The following is a 21,338-nucleotide window of genomic DNA, read 5'->3' on the forward strand; positions in this document are numbered from 1 at the left end:
TCTTGTTTCAATGACAATTAATTTATTGATGGATTGAGGAATACAGTTTTAATGGGACAATAAGGCACAACTGTGGATTAAAACAGTTTGCTATACAGCAAGGGGAGCATAATCTTAGACACTTTAAATATGTAAATCAAGAAGCCTCTGAAGTACTTCTCAAACAGATCAGTATCAGACAGTTCTTCCCTTTTATACTATCCTTATATTACATCATTTGATCAGAAAGTCTGACAGATATTTCAGAAAGAATTTCCCAGTTCACGTAGATTCCATCCATCCATCCTGGCCACGCCCCTGCTCCTCACCTTCTCTACCCTTTTGCAGTGTTTCTGTTTGGGTTTTTAATAGCAATTTCCTTCCTAAGGAATTGCTTACACATCTTGGACAGCCTTCCAAAGCAACTAAGCAAGCAAGCAAGCAAGCAACATCAGAGAAAGCCAGCCAAGTCCAGGATAGACGCAGCCTCAATCAGTGAAATCTAAACCAAGCTGACACTGTCAGAGAAGCTGAGCTGTGTCACTCAAAGACCTATAATATTACCTCAGTTGGTGCCACTAGTGCCAGGTTCCATGCTTCTAGAGGATCTGTGTGGTCTACACAGGAGCTAGGAAGGTCATGTGATTTGGAAGCTCATGAGACAATACATTCAATGCCTGGACTGGGATTATGAACTGACTAGACATCTTCCAGCATTAAAAATTGCCAAGTATAAAATTCCTTCAGAATTTTGTGCAAAATTTTAAGACACTGAAGACAATCTAATTCCTTAGGACTGAGATGAGTCAGGCACTTCCATAACACTAGTCTGTCTGTTGGGAAATAGGAAGAATCTTCCAGTGTACAGCACACTGAGGCATAGCCCATGCTGCAGAGCGTGGGCGCAGCTTTCCAGGGCGCCTAGCCTCATTCAGAGAACTACAAGAAGGCCCCCTACCACACTGTCAGAACAGCCACTTTGGTAGTGACATGACAATGTCCCAAAGAGATGCAAACTGGCAAGCATAAGACTATTTTCTGAATGTCAACACTGTCCTCAGAAAAGAAGCCATGTAAATATGTTGAAAATAAAAAGCGAGAGGTAGAGAGACCTGGGGAAGCCACCTAGGAGACATGGCTCTACAAGCCTCACCATGGCCACCTTTCAAGAATATCTCTACTCATAAGCCCTGAGATAACAGAGCAATACAGAGGGCCTAGGGTCATATGCTTCCAAGAGTAGTACTGGCTGCTGAAAACCCCCTGGATAGGCAATGTCCCAGACACACTTCAGGAGAACGTAGATGTAAACCACCAGACCACTAACTCTCCCGCCACATCAGAAGCAGGCTTCACAGCAGAGCCGGAGTCAAGTAGAGTGCAGGGGATCTCAGTGAGAAGGGGGAGGCTGAAAGACCGAATGGATAGAAGGTTGGTGACAGGGAGGAAGGAGTAAAGGACACAGGACAAAAGGACACAAACATAGGAACATGATGGCGAAGATGATGAAGAGGAGAAGGCAGCATGGATATGGTCCCCATCCAATGGGAGCTTTGCTGGCTGCTTCTTGACATGAGTTCCTGTCTCATTTCCTCAGACAGGATGGACGCATGGCACTCAGCAGCAAAACAAGGGAAGATGTAGTACAAACAAAGACCTGATGGGTGGACACTGGACAGAAATAGACAGAGGGTACCATTCTGTAACGCCCTGTTTATACACCAAAGGCAAGTTGTGTGAGCAGGAGAGACCTCAGGGTGTCATGCAAGAGCAGTAGTATTCGGGGAGGGGACGACAGGATGGGGATGAGGCTGGAGGACAGGAGTTCCAGTTCTTAAATACTAGAAAGCAAGAATAATTTGGTCTCTGTCCTTTAGTGAAGAAATCGGATGCTCATTTTCTGTTCTACATCCACCTTCTCCAAAACCTGGGGTTGAAAAACAAAAACAATGTCTCATTAGGATTATGGCCACTCTGAGCACCTTTCTAAACAATAGGTGTCCTCCTCCTCCTGTGCAATTGGATTTAACTTTAAATCAAAAGGTAGGGGAAGCCTCCTAAGGGCAGAACCCTCCCTGCGGATCCACAGGGAGCTATAGTGGCTGGGAGAGACACTTTCGTCAGTAGCCTAGCCACTCACACGATCCCCAGGCTCCTGTGTGTACGCACAATTTACACCCTTATCTTCACCCCCTCCAAAAGACATGAACACAAGAGCAAAACTAATTGAGAAAAATAAGAGAATCAGCAAGTGAGAGGGGAACGGGGTGAATATGATCAAAATATATACATGTATAAAAATGTTATAATGAAACCCATATATATAATTAATATGTGTCAATAAAAAAGAATTGAAAGCCGGGTGTGGTGGTGCATGCCTGTAAACCCAGCACTCAGAGAGGCAGAGGCTGTGAGTTCAAGTCCAGGATAGCCAAAGCTACAGAGAAACCTTGTCTCAAAAAACGAAACAGGGGGCAGGAGTGTGAATTGAAAGGAAAAAAGACAAAAGGTGATAGGCAGACCTTAACAAATTCTGTAAAAGATATGGCACTATCCCCATCTTGATCAGCCTCCTGGATGGTCCTGTCTGCAATGCTGCCCAGCTGCTCATCAGAGATATTCACACCAACCATCATGCGCAGCACCTACAAGACCAAGAGAAAAAGCCACCTCAGTCCGCATTTCCTTTGATTCCCTCAGGTTCACCAGCTAGAGAACTGAAACCCTTAGCTTATCTAGGCCATTCTAAAAAAGGAAGTGAGCAGAACCTGTCAAAACCACTCTCTTTTGTTTGTTTGTTTGGTTGGTTTTTCGAGACAGGGTCTCTCTGTGTAGCCTTGGCTGTCCTGGACTCGCTTTGTAGACCAGGCTGGCCTCGAACTCACAGCAATCCGCCTGCCTCTGCCTCCCGAGTGCTGGGATTAAAGGCGTGCACCACACCGCCCAGCCAAAGCCACTCTCTTTAAGTGTCTTCTCCATAACCACAATCCATAACACAATGCTGGGGCTGTGCACTACACCACACAGAAGCTGGATAAGTAGGTACAACAAAGCCCAGGGAACCTATGCCTGTGCATCCTGTTGCATCAGGCAGCCCCCTCACCGCTCTAAGTCAGTTTGGTGGTTGTTCTGTAATCCAATACAAAGCAGTAGTCCACGAGAAGGGGCACCACGCCCTGAGTTACACGCTACAGCCCACATCAGTCTCCTTGAAGACTATTTGGGAGGCTGATGTGGGAGGATTACAAATTGAGTCTAGTTTTTATTTTTATTTTTTAAAAAGATTTATTTATTTATTACATATACAGTGCTCTGGCTGCATGTACATCTGCCGGCCAGAAGAGGGCATCAGATCACATTATAGATGGTTGTGAGCCACCATGTGGTTGCTGGGAATTGAACTCAGGACCTCTGGAAGAGCAGCCAGTGCTCTTAACCTTATGTTTGGAATTTTTAAAAAAATTTAAATATATGTGTCTTTTTTCCTTTTTGGGGGGTTTGAGTCATATTTTTCTTATACTGTGGGTCTGTGAATAAAACAACCATCTCTGCTTAAGCATAACCGACACACAATAGACTATACATATTTATCAAATGCTTTAGAAATTACAGTGCCTAGAAAGGCAAACCTTGTTCTCTTCTCCTACTCTGGAAAACTCTTCTCTTCTTGCTAGGCTAAAACTAGTTACCTGGATATGTCAACAGTCCTGAAGCACATCTGTGGCAAAGCCATTCCTGGTCCCACAGTAACTTTCCCATCCCGTATCACACAAGTCTTAGAAATAATAATAATAGAAAATAAACCAACCCTCTATTTCAAAACCATCTTTTTGGTAGCCAGATCTGGACCACAGGCTGAAAATATGCAACTTGGAATGGCTACTTTAAGTCTTTTCAGCCCTCAAAGGCCATAGGTATAACTTTGAGCAAGATAGCATGCTTCTCACTGAAAAAAGCTATTCCCACTTCAAAAGCAAAGGGCAAAGTCAATATCCAGCATGGTGGAGGGGCCCACGAGACTCCCCCCCACCCCCCCACCCCCCCCACCCCCGTTTTGGCTGAGGAGCTTCTGGCACATGGTGTCTGCTAGGGTATGGAGGCATTTTTGGTTGGGTGTCTGGCCACTACTAGTAGATTGCCCATGTTCCAAGGATGGCCCACCGCCCATGTGAACGTAGGCAGCACTAACTAGACTCAGTGGGTATTTTTTCCAAAAAGACATATGTTGGGAAAGGGATATATAGGAGGGGATAAAAAAAGTGGAACGGCAGGGCATATATGGCCAAAATATTGCATCCATGTACGAAATTCTCAAAGACTACATAGTAAATATTGTTTGTTTTTTTAAGCAAGGGAAAAAGGACACTAGCTTCCCCTTTTGGGTTTTCTCATTGAAATGTAGGAACACTAAGTTGGTCTTTACTCTGATCTGGGTAGGCTTCAACTTGTAAGTTTTTTCAAGATACAGAATGAGTTTACTTAGGAGCAAAAAGCACCTTTCCTGTTAAATATATCTTGAAACATAGAACTTGCCCCATGGAAAGTCTTCTATATGCTGGCTACCTGGAGTCTTCCAGACTCAAGGAAAGGGACAGTTTCCTACTGCCCTAAACTTAAAGAAAGAGAGAGAGATGGTGAGCAATGCAAATCAAGCGTTATGTTAGGCATAGCAGGGAGGCATTCACCAGAGCTTCCAATAACTGGGAGTGGGTAACTGGGCAGATGGTGGCCACAGCTGTCCCTGGACTCTGATGCCAAGTCTAAGGAGAGACTAAACAGCAGAGTTTACTTTACTTCAGAGTCCTTGAAATAAATTGCTGCTAACAAGCTGATCTGCCAACAACTGAGCTAACTGACCCAGCCACACTGTGTATTTCCGCTTTGTCACTCAGCACCTCGGTGGAGACCGCCCATCTGTAAAGACTCTGACCTACAGCAATTGTTTCCAGGTATTTCCTCTGCCTTTTATCTGCAACTCTTTCCAAGGCAGGGATTAAATGAATGCTTACTGAAAAGAAAGAACAACTGCTGCCCATAAAAATAAACAGTCAGGATCCAAAATACATGCTGTTCCAAAACTTTCCCACATACCTGTAGCAGCTCATCACGGGAGATCTTGTCATCTTTATCCAAATCATATAGTCTAAAAGCAACTGGTATAAAAACACAAGAAGTCAGTGGGAAATTTGTAGTGCTTTTACTTTTTAAATTTTTTTGCTTGTTTGTTTTTCGAGACAGGGTTTCTCTGTGTAGCCTTGGCTGTCCTGGACTCACTTTGTAGACTAGGCTGCCCTCAACCTCAAATCAATCCGCCTGCCTCTGCCTCCCGAGTGCTGGAATTAAAGGCGTGTGCCTCCATGCCAGGCTTGGAAGGATATTTTTTTAATGATTTATTTTTACTTTATAGATATTGTATATGTTTTGCCTGCGTGTATGTCTGTATGAGGCTGTCAGATCCCCTGGATCTGTTGTTAAAGACAGTTGTGAGCTATCATGTGGGTGCTGAGAATTGAACCTAGGGTCTCTGGAAGAACAACTGCGCTTTTAAGGGCTGAGCCGTCTGACCAGTGCCAGAAAGGATATTTTCAATTCACAATCTGAAACTCCGTATCCAATAATCTTCACTTTTACCCTACTTAAGGAAAAATTTGAAAGAACTTTCACAAAGCCAGAGGGGTCAGGGGAGAGGCAACTTCCACACTGGGAATTTATGCAATGCGGATAGAAGGAAATTTTAGATTAATGATTTTTAAAACCTCTTCCCCCCTCAAAATAGGCCTCCTGTTATATTGCCAAAGATAGCTTTGAACTCCAGTATCCTCGGCTTCAGCCTCTCCAGTAGCAGGGATGCAGGCATACACTTGAGCCCAGAAAAAAGACAGCTTTGGTTTTTTTTTTTTGTTTTTTTTGTTTTTTTTGTTTTTTCGAGACAGGGTTTCTCTGTGTAGCCTTGGCTGTCCTGGACTCACTTTGTAGACCAGATTGGCCTCGAACTCACAGCGATTCGCCTGCTTCTGCCTCCCGAGTGCTGGGATTAAAGGCGTGCGCCACCACGCCCGGCTAGCTTTGTTTTTCAAGACAGGGTCTCTATCCCTGCTGGCATTGTTTTGTTTTGTTTGTTTTAAAGAGATGCTCAATAGGGTATGGTGGTGCACACCTTTAATCCTAATATTTGGGAGGCAGAGAGCAGCCTTGTCTAAATATCAAATTACAGGCCAGCCAAGGCTACATAGTGAGACCATGCCTTAAAAAAGAAAAAAGAAAGAGGGATGTTCATATGCAGACAAAACTGCTTCAGGAAAAGCTGCACTTCCATGTTTAAGAACAGAGGTCCTTGTAGAATATCCCTTCTAGCCCTGGGGTCCATACACAAAAGAATACATGACTGTGGAAAGAAAAATCTTTTTCTCAAAACGTTTGCTGGACAGGTACCTGTGATTCCGAATGTAATACAAATGGGTTATGCTTGTTTCACATGGCATCTGTTGCTGGGTTCTCAGTTTATCATTTGTGCTCCTTATCTATTCAAGGTTATGATTATTCTTTGACAAAATACCACATCCTGTTATTTAATGTATAATAAAAATAAGATCTAAGGAAAACAGCTCAAGCCCACTGTGGTGGCCCGTGTCTTTAACCCCAGGACTCTGGAGGAAGAGGTAAGTAGGTTTCTGTTTTTCCTATCTTTCTTTTCTTTTTGTTCAAGGCAGGATTTCTCTGTATAACAGCCCTGGCTGTCCTGGAACTCGCTCTGTAGACCAGGCTGGCCTAGAACTCACATCAATCTGCCTGCCTCTGCCTCCCGAGTGCTGGGATTATAGGCATGGGCCACTACTGCCTAGCTTGCACACTCGAGTTCTCGCGCTCTCTCTCCCTCCCTCCCTCTTTCTCTTACTCTTTCTTTCTTTCTTTCTTGAGACCGAGTTTCTTTGTGTAGCCTTGGCTGTCTTGGACTTGACTTGAACATCACGCCGGCCTTGAACTCTCAATAATCCACCTGCTTCTGCCTATGGAGTGATGGCATTACAAGCATATACTACCGTGCCCAGCTGTAAGCAAATTTCTGTGAGTTCAAAGCCAGCCTGGTCTATAAAATGAATTCTAGGACAGCCAGAGCTATATAGTGAAACCTTGTCTTAAAAGAAAACAACTACTAGCTCAACATCATTAAGACTACCAAGAGAGTGAATGTTTAGTTTCAAGTTAAAAAAAAAAAGTTTAACCACATGTACTATGATTCCATGCTAAAATTGACTTTCCAATTACTCATTAACTCCTGGTCTTAAGACTGGCAAAAAATATTTACAGTATAGTATCAAATCAGGCATATATATACTAGAAATATGCTAAAATGCTAATCAAAGCTAGATGTTGGGGCACTCAAAGGGCTAAGCGTGTCTCCCAAGTTTGAGACTTGATTGACTACCATGTACAACTCTGTCTATAACAATAATTAAAAATAACTTAAGTTGGGTGTGGGGACACATGCCTTTGATTTCAGAGACAGGAGGATCTCTGTGAGTTCCAGGACACACTGATATATAAAGTTCCAGGACAGCAAGGGCTGTTATATAGAGGAACCCTGTCTTCCCAAACCAAAAAGGAGAGAAATAAAAATATCTTAATAAAAATAAAAATACTAAGCCGGGCAGTGGTGGCGCACGCCTTTAATCCCAACACTTGGGAGGCAGAGGCAGCCGGATCTCTGTGAGTTCGAGACCAGCCTGGTCTACAAAGTGAGTCTAGGACAGCCAAGGCTACACAGAGAAACTCTGTCTCGAAAAGCCAAAAATAAATAAAAATAAAAATAAAAATAAATAAAAATAAAAACACTAACAACCCAGAGACCAAACGCTTTGCATGAAGCAAATGCTTGGTCTTGAAAAAAGAAAATGTGGCTCACTGGTACAGTTTACATAAATACGAGGGGACTCAGGGAACCCTGTTGCCTGTGCTCGGCTGTTCCCAGTGAACGTTCTGCTGTTCCCGGTGAACTTTCTGCTGTTCCCGGTGAACGTTCTGCTGTTCCCAGTGACATGTTCTGTTGTTCCCAGTGAAGGTTCTGCTGTTCCCAGTGAAAGTTCTGCTGTTCCTGGTGAACGTTCTGCTGTTCCTGGTGAACGTTCTGTTCTTCTTTAAGCACCAGAATGTTGAGGTCAAGCCTAACAGTACTTTAGTACTTTTGTTCAAAATCTTCTCTGGCCTAAATAGCAAGATTCACTTTGGTGATTCTCAAACTGCACTATAAATGCCAACAAAACTCCTCCCCCCTCACACCCTTCCCAAGATAATGGACAAAGCCGTCAGCCACAGGCTGAGACTTTAGGAGACACTGTCAAGCACTGCAAACGCAGCATTATGTACTCCAACTTTTTTTTTAAGGTCCTCCTTTTTTTGTTCTAATATTTAAAAATTCCCTGGTATCTTTAAACCATTATGGGCTTCACTTAATCTGTGGTGTCACAAACCTCTGGCAATCCCCACACACCCTTTCAAGGCAGGGTTGGGCTCAACCAATTTCAGTATCAACCTGTGTTGAAAGAATAGTAGAAATTCAACTTCAACTTCCTGGAAAAGTGTTGTAAGGGATTGGGCAATAGTCCATGAACCAACAAGGGCAGAGGGAATCTAGCATCTAAAGAGGCAAGAGGCACAGAAAATTGTCAGTCTGTTACTGGTACTTCAGCCAAACCCACAACCTACCACATTCTAGCACAGACAGAACACCAAACTATCTCTCACAGGCAGGGCCTGGGGTCTTGGTTACTCTGGTATCTCCTACACTGTCTAGCACTCAGAAGATAACCAGCTACAGTAGCAGGTAACACTTACTTAATGCCCAGTATACACAAGGTACTATTTGAAGCATTTGAAGAATCTCTTAGTGGGGACTGCAGATCTGACTCAGTAGAAAGAGTGCTTGCTGGCCAGGCATGGTGGCGCACGCCTTTAATCCCAGCACTCGGGAGGCAGAGGCAGGCAGATCACTGTGAGTTCAAGGCCAGCCTGGTCTACAAAGCAAGTCTAGGACAGCCAACCCCCCACAGAGAAACCCTGTCTCAAAAAACAAAACAAAACAAAAAAGAAGGAGGAGGAGGAGAAAGAAAGAAAGAAAGGAAGAAAGAAAGGAAGAAAGAAAGAAAGAGTGCTTGTTTAGCATGCATTACACCTTGGGTTCTGTCCCAAGCCCCTCAAAAATAAGGTGTGGTCCATGCCAGTACTCTCAACACCTAGAAAGCAGAGAAAGTAGTAGCAGAATAGACAGCCAGGGCTTGTTACACCAAGAAACCCTGTCTCAAAAAACCAACCAAACAAATCTCCCAAATCCCTTAATATTTCATTTAACACAGAGAAAGCTACACCCCAAAGAACTCAAGTTAGCTTGACCAAAGTTTCATAAGCAAACATGGTATAACAGGAATCGCAACTCAGCTCCATGATCTGCCCACTTAACACTCTGCTTCTGTAAGTGGTGAAAGAATAAATGAGCTGGTGGCAGCCATGCCTTTGATCCTGGCACGGGAGAGGGCAGAGGCAGGCAGATCTCTGGGTACAGAATGGCTTTCAAGATAGCCAAGGCTGCACAGAGAAATGCTGTCCAAAAAAAAAAAAACAACCCTAAAAAACCAAAAAACCAAAAAAACAAAAAGAAAAGAACGAAAGAAAGGAAGAGTAAATGATGGTGGGGGGAGGAAAGACATGAAGCCACACAACTGACGCGCCTTACAGTGCAGTTTGTTGCTTCGGCTGTTGAGTGGTTCAGGTCCGTTCACATCTTTGCTCTTTTCATTGTCCTCAATGGGTCGGAAATGAGCCAAAGTTCTCATGAATCCTCGGAAGTTTACCTGGTCCTCTCTGATTAGGAAATATAATAGAACACCACGTTAGTCAGGGTGGGGTCTTCTGCTTGTATGTGTTGTCTTTTGAAATGTTTCGGGATAAACTCAAGGTCTTCCACTAGCTAGGTAAGCACTCTGCCATTAAACCATCCTGACTCATGGTGATTGTTTCCTATGGTCTCAAGAAATGGCCAGCACTTTGAGCCTGAGTACCTGAAAGTCCATTTAACAAGCTTTTTTTCTATATGCATGCTCAACACGTTAAAGCTTAACACAGTGTCTCTATCTAAAAAGCCTCACCATAGCTGTGTGAGGTGTATATTATTCTCAGTTATTACATGATTAACCGGGCTGAGAGAAGGGAAGCACATGACTGTGGTCAGGGTTATCAACTGAGTTCACTTACATATCTTTCCAGTAACTGGATTTAAAGTAGGCCGCAGCACACACGAAAGCCAGTACTTCCACTCTCTCTGCTTTGAACTCGGGACAATCGACATGTTAGTCTTCCAACCCACAAGGGGTATGCCAAGGGATACTTTACATTTGAAGAACGTTCTAGAAAACCTTGCCTGTTTGTTGCTCTGACTCTGTAGCCAGCCTGGCTTTGAACGCTTCTTGAGTGCTAGAAGCCACCAGGCCCAGTAACTCTGCTGTGCTTTCCTCTCTCTTCTGCACAGTGCTGGGGGTCAAGCACAGGCCTGCACCTATGCTTAGCCTAGGCAAGCATGTTACCACTGAGCTGCAGAGATCCAGCCCTATGGTTTTAATTTTTATTTTCATTTTATAGTATGGGTGTTTTGCCTGCACTTATGTCTGTGCACCACTTGCATGCCTGCTGGCTTTGGAGGTCAGAAGAGGGCATTTGATTCCCTGGAACAGGAGCTACAGTCAATTGTAAGCTTCCATGTGGGTCCTGGGAATCAAACCTGCGTCCTCTAGAAGAGCAGCATTGTTTTTACCTGATGTCTCTCTGGCTCCAGCTCTATACTTTTCTTTCTGTTTTGTTGAGAAAGGATCTCACCTATGTGATTCTGGTTGGCCTGAAACTTACTGGATATACCAGGATGGCCTTAACTCTTGACAATCCTCCTTCCTCTCTCTGCCTCCCAAGTGCTGAAATTACAGGTATACCCCACCACTGCCCGGCTTTAAAAAAAAAAAAAAGTCTTAAGCATTTCTGCAATAAAGAAAAGCACTGCAGCAAGGCACAGCAATGCACCTGTTCTACCAGCACCAAGGAGGCGGAAACAGGATTGCTTTGAGTAGAAGTCCAGTTTCGGCCACATAAAAGTACTAGACCAGCTGGGCAGTGATGGTGCACACTTTAAATTCTAATCCCAGGACTCAGAAAGCAGAAACAGGCAGATCTCTGAGTTCAAGGCCAGCCTGGTCTACAAGTAACTCCCAGGATAGGCAAGGATACAGAGAAATCCTGTCTTGAAAACAAACAAATAAACAAACAAACAGAGTACTAGGCCAGCTAAGGATACAAGCAATATTTTCTCTCAAAAACAACAACAACAACAACAAATAAAAACCAAAAAACAGTAACAACAGCAACAAAAAAGGACTAGGGATGTAGCTCAGTTGGTAGTGCATTTGTTTAACACGTGTGAGACTCTGTGCGTAATCCCCACATGAAGTAAGTGCAGCTGTTTATGCCTATAATCCCAGGACTCGAGACGGAGGCAGGAGGAGCAGAGTGTCAGGGTAGCTGATGCTAGGAATCTTCAGCAAGTAAAGGCATTTGCTGCCAAGCCTGATAACTGAGTTGAATCCCCAGAACCCACATGGTGGAAAGAAAGGACTGACTCCTGCAAGTTGTTTTCTGATCCATGCGTGCATGGTGGCATGCTCATGACACACGCATGCATGCGCACACACTGAAAATGTAATAAAAAATAAAACAGCAACTAAAAGGAAATAATTCTAAAATGGAACAAATTTTTTAATAGTTAAAGGGTGACCCATGTGACTTGTTTACTTAAAACAATCATATCAGTACTGTGGCCTTTTTCCCAGAGTTACCTTAAAAATACCACTGGGCAGAGTGGCACATGCCTTTCATCTTAGCACTTGAGGACAGAGGCAGGTAGATCTCTATAAATTCAAGGCTATCCTATTCTACACAGTCCCAGGCCAGCCACAGTATCACAAAACAATATCCCAGTCTTATCTACATAATCCCTATACTTAGGAGACATCAGGGATTCTGAATTTGATCTCATTTTGCACTACAAAGGGACCAAGTCTAAAAAAATAAGAGTTAAAAACCAAAAAAACTTCTGTCTCTTTGTGTAGATGTGACAGGTAGTATCTCTCAATTGTTAGGTAGATAATTCAGTTCAGAGATCTACTAATGGGAGAGACCAAGGAAAAGCAAGCTCAAAAGGGTGACCTTTCATGCAGCTACACTCCTCCTGGAGTATGATCGGATCTGCACCAAATGTCAGCTCTGAGGAACCCAGCAATACCCAGGAAGACTTGAGTCATATACCAGGGCAAAAAATTAATGTGATTAGCATAATGCCTGTGTAACAGAGGATGATGCTGAGGACACTTGATGTTATACTATCAAATTTCAATCTGAAGAAAACAAATGAAAAACTCTCCTTCTTTAAGACAGAGGAAAAAGAAAGCCTTGGAGCCATGTGCACAGGCTGCCACAAGCCCAGGCCTGCAGGCCAAGCCCAGCCATGCAAACTGCTTCAGTCTTAGTGCAGACTGGAGAACATGCGGGAAATAACTAGAGTCAGGAAACACAGACTTTCAAAACAGACTTCCAGGGCTGGTGAGACAGCCCAGTGAGAAAGGGCTATTGCCAAGCCCGCTGAACTGAGTTTGTTCCCCAGAACACAGCTGGTGCAGAGGAGAACTGACTGCTGCAAGTTGTCCTCAAATTTCACATACAAAAACTAAATAATGATTTGAGGAGGAAGAAAAGGAGGAAGAGGAGGAAGGGGGGAGGAGGAGGACGAGAAAGATTTCCACAAGCTGTTTCTCCAAGTAATTGGTAGTGACTAAGGAGCTCTGAAAAAGAAGTTGACAAAATGACTGTAGTGAATTCACTTTGTACTGCAAAGGGTCTGTGTATAAAGCTCATCTGTGAGAGTTGTCTGGGCAGGGTGAATGCTCTGCAGGCTCTAAAAGCACATCTGACAGAAGGTTCAGGAGGCAAAAAAAGGCAAAAGTGAAGGAGACTAGAAGATTGCTCAGGTTCAACAGGACTCTGAATTGAGTTGTCTTCATCAGACTAGATTCCCGCCACACTTTCTGATCTAACTGGCCCTACCTTTGTTTTTCTTCCTAATAATTTATTTTTTAAATGTACATTGGTATTTTGACTGCATATATACACATATAGTGCATGTGAGAGTGTAAGGTCCCCTGGAACAGGAATTACAGACAGTTGTGACCTTTCATGTGGGTGCTGGGAATTGAACCTGGGTCCTCTGGAAGAGCAGCCAGTGCTCTTAACTGGCTGAGCTATCTCTCTAGCCTCCAAGTTTTGGGTTTTTTGTTTTTGTTTTTGTTTTAAGTTTTTTGAGACAGGGTTTTTCTGCATAGCTCTAGCTGTCCTGGACTCACTTTGTAGACCAGGCTGGCCTTGAACTCATGGTGATCCACCTGCCTCTGCCTCCTGAGTACTGGGATTAAAGGCATGTGCCACCATGCCCAGCTCCAAGTTTGCTTTTCAATTAAAACAACAACAACAACAAAAAACAAAACAAAACAAAACCTTTTATGTGTATGAGTGTGTGAGCTGCTTACAGGTATGATTGTGGACCATGTGTCTGCTGGCTAGTTTTATTATCAGCTTGACATAAGCTAGAAAGTCATTTGGGAAGAAAAAACCCCAAATGACCTGTAATGCATGCTTTTGGTTTTTTGTTTTTCTTGGTTTTTCAAGCCAAGGTTTCTCTGTGTAGCTCTAGCTGTCTTAGAGTTCACTCTGTAGACCACGCTGATCTCAAACTCAGAGATCCACCTGCCTCTGCCTCCTGAGTGCTGCATTAAAGGTGTGCAACCCTGTCCCCAGGCGCCTTCCGGTATTTTCTTAAATTAGTGATTGATGTGAGAGGGCCCAACAAATTATGGGTGGTGCTACCACTGGGCCCAAGGTCCTGGATACAATTAGAAAGCAGGCTGAGCAAGCTAGTAAGAAGCATTCCTCCAGGTTTCCTGTCTTCAGGTTCCATCCTTGAGTTCCTAGCTCCTTTAGTGATGACGGGCTGTGATTTAGAACTGCCAGCTGTAATCAACTTTTCCTCCCTAAGTTGCTTTTGGTCATGGTGTCTATCACAGCGACAGAGACAGGAATAAAGACAGTCACCATTATCTTAACAACAAATGCCTTTGCTCTCAATTCAGAAGTTTAAAGTTTCCTATCCAAGCATTTTATCTGGTAATGCTAGCATTTACCATCATCATTGCCATCGTCATCATCACCATCACCACTGTTGCCTGCTTTTGTTTTTGAGATAAGGTCTTGCTTTGCAGCCCAGGCCATCTTCAAATTGGAAATAATCCTACTGCCTCGGCCTCCCAAATGCTGAGATTATAAGCACATTCTACCATCCAGTTCTGCAAGTGATTAATGTTAAATTTTAGAAAGGTTAATTTCTCCTCCTCCTCCTCCTTCTTCTTCTTCAAGACAGGGTTTCTCTGTGTAGCATTGGCTGTCCTGGTATCCCTTTGTAGACCAGGCTGGCCTTGAACTCACAGAGATCCACCTGCCTCTGCCTCCTGAGTGCTGGGATTAAAGGCATGTGCCACCACACCTGGCTGAAAGGTTAACTTTTTATTGTTATTTTTTAAGTTATTCATTTTATTTGAGCAAAGGCACACAAACCCTGTCATTATCGTGAGTGAGGCTGCGATGACCTCCTGATCCAGTGGAACTGAACCGGAGAACAGCAACACGCACTCCAGGACACCAGGAGGCGAAGGCTAACTTCTAAACAAATACATTCTGAAGCATTTGGAGGTAAAGGGCCATGCAATTTACCCTCAGTTAATCAATATGATTATGTGAACATACATATTTATGTAATATATGTGAAAAAATAATATGTGTGCATATATATATATATGTGTGTGTGTGTGTGTGTGTGTACTTTATGTGTGTGCACATATAATCTCATACACAAGAGAGGAGTGGAAGTCAGGCAGTGGCAGTGCAGGCCTTTAATCCTAGCACTCAGAGACAGAGGCAGGCAGATCTCTGTGAATTCGAAGCTAGCCTGATCTACACTGCTAGTTCCAGGACAGCCAGAGCTACACAGAGAAACCCTGTCTCAAAAAAGAAAGAAAGAAAAAAGGAAGGGGGGGGAGAAGTAGGGGAAGTGTGTATGAATAATGGGGTAAGGGAGAGGGAAAACAGAAATAGCTTGGAGGGGAGGAGGTACTGATGGGGGGATAAGTGACCACAAATGCACACAGTCCAGCACTTTAACAGCCAACAATGTTTTGTGTGCTGGACTTCCATTTTTAATATAAAGATTTGTAACAGGAGACTACAGAGATGGCTCAGTGGTTAAGAGCACTAGTGTTTTTGCAGAGAGCCTGGGTTTGATTTCCAGCACCTACATGGCAACTCACAAACCATCGACAACTCCCATTCCAGCAGCTCTAATAGTCTCTGATGGCACCATATAGGTGCACATAGACACAAAAATAAATAGAAGAAAAAAATCAAGGTAGCTCTACAAAGCAGGTCCAGGCCAGCCAGGGCTCTGCTACACAGAGAAATCCTGTCTCAAAAAATCAAAACAAGCCTGATATGGTAGTGCTCACCTTTAGTCCCAGCACTTGAGAGGCAGAGACAGGCAGAGTTCAAGGCCAGCCTGGTCTACAAAGTGAGTCCAGGACAGCCAAGGCTACACAGAGAAACCCTGTCTTGAAAAAACAAAACGAAAAAAGAAAAAAGAAAAGAAACTTAGGGATGCCTAATTTAATTCTGGGCAACCATGACAACTATCATACTATTGTACATTATTATTATTATTACTACTACTACTACTACTACTATTACTATTATTATTATTATTATTACCCTATACTAGCAATTAATATAGACTAGACAACAAAGGAAGAAATCAAAACCAAAGGCCGTCCAACGACTGCCCCGACTCACCCCTCTGAGAAGAAGGCATTGATGATCCGGTCCCCGAGTGGGTTGATGGCAAGTTCTGGAATCCTCTGAAAATCTTCCCGGCTGCCAAGAGAATGAGCAGGAGCTAGGCAGCACCGGCCTTTGGAACGAACTCTTTGAAAGCCAACAGAGAACATCCCAGCAAGAATCCTGCCTCCTGGAATTGCTTCTGTGGCACAGTATACAAGTAACAAGACAAAACCTGCCAAGTGTTTTTTGTACCAACTCAGCTGTGAATGAAACAAGGTTGAATTTTGCTATGTCCCAGTAATCCCAGCAAACAGGTTATGTCAATAAGCCAAACAATGAGCAAATACTATGCTGTTCCTTAGTAAATGATTGCTTGAACATTACCATTTTGTAGTTATTAAGTTTGGCACCGTGAACAGTAAATACACACAATCGACTACCGAAGAACTTGACTGCAGGAGCTTACTTTAGAAGAGCTAAGACACATATGAAGTGCAAGAAATTCTTAAGAGATGTTTCTGCTCAAGGAAAGAATTAAAAAAAAAAAATATATATATATATATATAGAAAATGGCACATGTGGTGGCGCATGCCTGTAATCCCAGCACTTGGGAGGCAGAGGCAGGTGGATCTCTGTGAGTTCGAGGCCAGCCTAGTCTACAGAGAGAGTCCAGGACAGCCAAGGCTACACAGAGAAACCCTGTCTTGAAAAACCAAAAACCAAAAATAAATAAATAAATAAATAAAAAAGAAGAAAGAGAGGCAAGAACGATAGGGCACAGTGGCCAGACTGACCTATAGTCAGTTCTAGCATACTTTGGACTCCAGAGTGAGAGCTCCTCATAGTTTTCAAAAAAAAAAAACAAAAAACAAAACAAAACAAAACAAAAAACAGGGAATAAGAAAAGACAGAAAAAGGAAAGGAAAAAACCCTTCCAGTGACAGGACGTGGAGCAGACTTAACCTTGGACATGTTAAGAGCAGGCAGCGTCACACAACGTGGAGACTGTGATACCATTCATTGCATATACATCCCTGCTGCTCCCACTTGATACAGTATCGCTCTTTTTACATGCCATGCTTTATCTGTGCCCTTGTAGAGCTGAGGAAATTGACCTAGACAAGTACTTGCCCTTGCCACAACTAAAAGGCAGAAATGTTTAAATAAGACTTTAAGTCAAAATATGTTTTTTGTTAAAAAAAAAAAAAAGTCTCTCCAGTAACATCCTATTATTTCATGGCAGCCCAGGCTGGCCTTGAGCGAGTACGGGCTGTAGTACAGGCCAGCCTGGGATACATGTTTTCCAGCCCCTGAGCACTGAGATGACAGGCATGTGCTACCATACCCAGCCCATATTAAAATTTTTGAACATTGCTGTTTCACAAACTGCTCAGTATTTCTCTAAAATCTCTTTGATATCTATGCGAGGAATACAACACTGCCCATGATTTACTCTGCAAAGTATCAGAGCCACGGAGGATGGAGGAGCTAAGGCTTCTATCAGTGGTGGAACACACATTCAGCAGATGAAGGCCCAAGGTTCGATCCCCAGCACAGCCCCAGGCAAAAAGTAAAAGACTGCAACAGACCTAAGGAGACGGAAGAACTGTTGAACCAGAGCTGGGAGGCAGCCCAGTGGGTAGAGAGCTCGCAGAGCCAATCCCAGCACCGCGTACACTGGGCAGAACGGAACATGCCTGAAGCTATGACAAAGGGAGTATAGAGGCAGGAGGACCTGCAGTTCCTGGGCATCCTTGTTATGTAAGAAGCTTAAGGGCAGCCGAAGACACAGGAGACCTGTCTCAAAGGAACAAAAGAAAGCAGGGTGTGGTGGTGTACACCTTTAATCCCAGCACTAGAAAGACAGAGACTGTCGGATCTCTGTGAGTTCAAGGCCAGTCTGGTCTACAAAGCAAGTCCAGGACAGCCAGGGCTACACTGAGAAACCCTGACTGGAAAAACAAAATAGATGAACAACAACAACAAATAAAAACAAAACCAAAAATACAAAATACAAAATAAGAAAAGCCAAGGGCTGGTAACACAGCTCTGTGAGTAAAGTGTGTGGCTCCCAAGCCTAAGAGCCTGAGTTCAGATCCCTAGCACTCATGTAAAAAAAGCCAGAGACAGCAGCTTCCATCTGTAACGCCAGCACTGGAAAGGTGGACATGTAGATCCCTGAGCTCGTTGGCTAATCAGCTTAGCAGAATTGATGTGTTCTAAATTCATCCAGACCTTGTACCAAATAGTAAGATTGGCTGGGCCAGGTAGCTCACACCTTAATCTCAGCACTAAGGATAGATGCAGAAGCAGAGGTAGGCATATTTCTGAGTTTGAGGCCAGCCAAAGGTAAGTAGTGAGAATCCTGTAAAAATTGTAGACTATGACCTATGAATTCTACACCCATATATACACAAGGGTATATAAATTCATGCACATACAAAGGTACATACATAATCAGGTGTGGAGGCACATGCCTTTAATCCCAGTACTCGGGAGGCAGAGGCAGGAGGATTGCTGTGAGTTCAAGGCCAGCCTGGTCTACCAAGTGAGTCCAGGACAGCCAGGGCTACATAGAGAAACTCTGTCTCAAAAAACACCAATCAAACCAAACCAAACCAAAGCAACGCACAAACAAATAAAGCCCAAAGATAAACACACAGAGTGAGGGTAGGGGAAGCAGTAACAACAAAGCATGAAAAAGATAAGTCATCAGATACAGCATTTGCCACTAAGACTAGGTAGATCTCCTATACCCACAGGGCAGCACAGAGATTCAACTCTTTCTAGGTTCATTTGCTTTACTTTAATGTTTCTAAGTCTTTTACCTATGTGTATGTATATGATGTATATGTACCACCTACATGCCTGGTACCCGTGGAAGTCAGAAGAGGGCATTAGATCCCCTGAAACTGGAGTTACGGGTGGTTATGAGCCACCAAGTAGATGCTAGGAACTGAACCATTTCCTCTAAAAGAGCAACAAGTGTTCTTAACTGCTGAGTCATCTATCCAGCCCCACAGAGCCAACTCTTTCAAGCTGTCTTCTGACCTCCGAACATGCACACACAAATAAACAGATGTAAAAACAAACAAAAAAAGATGAATATATAAACTCTACATATGATTTTAGACTACAAAATTGCTGTAGAGGATACTGTTATGAGATAGTACTGCATCAAAATACTAAAAATTTTAAAGTATTTTGTATTATGGGTATTTCACCTCCATGTATGCCTGTGTACCCTGTGTGTGCCTAGTGCCTGAGGAGCCAGAAGACAGCAGATCCCTTGGAACTGAAGTTAATAGACGGTTATGAGTTGCCTTGTGGATGCTGGGAATGGAGTCTAGGTTCTCTTGAAGTGTAGTCAGTGCTCTTAATTACCACACCATTTCTCCAACCACACACTCCCTCTTTCGTGTGTGTGTGTGTGTGTGTGTGTGTGTGTGTGTGTGTGTGTGTGTGTGTGTGTGTAGGTCTCTCTATGTAGCCCTAGCTGTCCTGAAACTCACTTTTTTGACTAGGCTGCCTCTGCTTCCTAAGCAGATTAAAACATGAGCCACCACACCCCAAAATAAATACTCTTAACTTCTGAGCCATCTCTCTTACTCCTCCTCTGTCTTGAGTCTCGTATGACTCAGGCTGCCCTCAGTCAGACTCACTACCTCGCTAAGCTGAACTCTGGATTCTCCTGCCTCTTACCTCCTAAGATGCTCAGACTACAGGCATGCTACACTACAGCAGGCAAGCTGCTGTTCTTCTGACACAAAGGGCCATGCCTTGGGTGGTCTAAATTCTAATCTTCCTGCCTCATCCTCCTGAATGATGGGATTATAATTGATACTGAGTATGGATCAAATAATGCTTTAAAAAAAAATAGCCGGGCGGTGTTGGCACACACCTTTAATCCCAGCACTCAGGAGACAGAGGCAGGTAGATCTCTGTGAGTTCAAGGCCAGTCTGTGAGTTCAGGACAGCCAAGGCTACCCAGAGAAACCCTGTGGGGGCAGAGTGGGGTGTGTGTGGGGGAACAGGGATGGGACAGACAGAGGGACAGTATTCCATCTATTGTTACATCCATGTCTGTTTGTGGATAGAGTGTGGAACTCAGGTTGATGATAAGGGCAGGCACTTTACCTGCTGAGACATTTCACTGGCCTAAAATACAAGTATTTTAAAAAGACAGAATAACATGTAGCCCAGGCCATCCTCAAATGCTTGATCTTCATGGCTCTACCTAATGTGTGCTGTTGCCACCATGCCCCATTATTATTATTATTTTTTAATGTGCATTGGTATGTATGGCTATGTGAGGGTGCCAGATCCCCTGGAACTGGAGTTACAATCTGCCCCATTGTTGTTGTAGGAAATATACTCCCGGGTACATGGCAAAAGTTATAAGCAGGGCGTGGTAGCACATGCCTTTAATCCCAGCAGTTGGGAGGCAGAGGCAGGTGGATCTCTGTGAGTTGGAGGCCAGCCTGGTCTACAAAGTGAGTCCAGGACAGCCAAGGCTACACAGAGAAACCCTGTCTCGGGAGAAAAAAGTTAGTATGGGGGGAGGCTGAGCTGCACAGATGGCTTAGCAGCTAAGAACAGTCACTGCTCTTGCACAGTGAGCTCATTTCCCAGCACCAACATGGCAGCTCACAACTGGCTCAGGAGGTAAAGTCCTTACTACCTAGATTTATGATGCCAGTTCAATATTCGGAACCCACATGGTAGAGAAATGGAGCTGAATCCCACAAGTTATCTTATGACTCCTTTCCATGCTCCCCAACACCTATTACCCACACACACAATAAAATAAATGTAGGGATGGAGAGATGGCTCATAGGTTAAGAGGACTGTCTGTTCCTCCAAAGCCCTGAGTTCAATTCCCAGCAACCATACGGTGGCTCACAGCCATCTGTAATGAGATCTAGTGTCCTCTGCTGGCACTGAGGCATATATGCAGGTAGAACATTGTATACATAATAAATAAATCTTTTTTAAAAAGGAAAAAAAAACCCAGAAACTTGAATGTATTTAATTCCTGCCTCTAAGAAGCATATTAACAGAACACAACACGCGCATTCTTCTTCTCTCCATGCTAATGAGGACAGCTTGTGAGACATTGCTACTGCACTCACGAGTCTTCACACTCTTCCTGTCATGGTTTAATCTGTAGACGGTTGATGAATGAGTTGACTCTTCTCCCCATCTCGTAAAAGGTAAACACTGACCTAGTGGACTGAGTGCAGAGGCCGGGAACAGGATCTCTGGATTTAATCTATTTTGATCATTTAGGAAACCCATCTCTGTTACCAAGGAATGAACAAAAATAGCCATTCATAACCAAGGGCAGGAGAGACAGCTCAGTAAATGAGGGCACTAACTGCTCTTCCAAAGG

General features: G+C 43.7%; 1 protein-coding gene and 1 long non-coding RNA gene across 2 annotated transcripts in view; one reads left to right on the forward strand and one right to left on the reverse strand.

The window, feature by feature from the left end:
• Positions 1-21,338, reverse strand: part of CHP1 (calcineurin like EF-hand protein 1) — a 34,330-nt gene continuing 12,992 nt past the window's right edge. The window contains exons 3-7 of the mRNA XM_084776401.1: positions 15,958-16,038; positions 9,707-9,834; positions 5,071-5,132; positions 2,502-2,624; positions 1-1,906 (exon numbers count right to left, since the gene is read on the reverse strand). Coding sequence (XP_084632527.1) covers positions 1,853-1,906; positions 2,502-2,624; positions 5,071-5,132; positions 9,707-9,834; positions 15,958-16,038 — 448 coding nt within the window. The 3' untranslated portion in view covers positions 1-1,852. The remainder of the gene's footprint in view (positions 1,907-2,501; positions 2,625-5,070; positions 5,133-9,706; positions 9,835-15,957; positions 16,039-21,338) is intronic.
• LOC311594578 lies at positions 6,578-9,669 on the forward strand. The gene is made up of 2 exons (XR_014778135.1): positions 6,578-7,953; positions 8,039-9,669. It is a non-coding gene; the product is annotated as an uncharacterized lncRNA (long non-coding RNA).

The sequence above is a fragment of the Acomys minous genome (genome assembly GCF_964271855.1).
Source record: "Acomys minous genome assembly, chromosome: 3".
NCBI lineage: Eukaryota > Metazoa > Chordata > Mammalia > Rodentia > Muridae > Acomys > Acomys minous.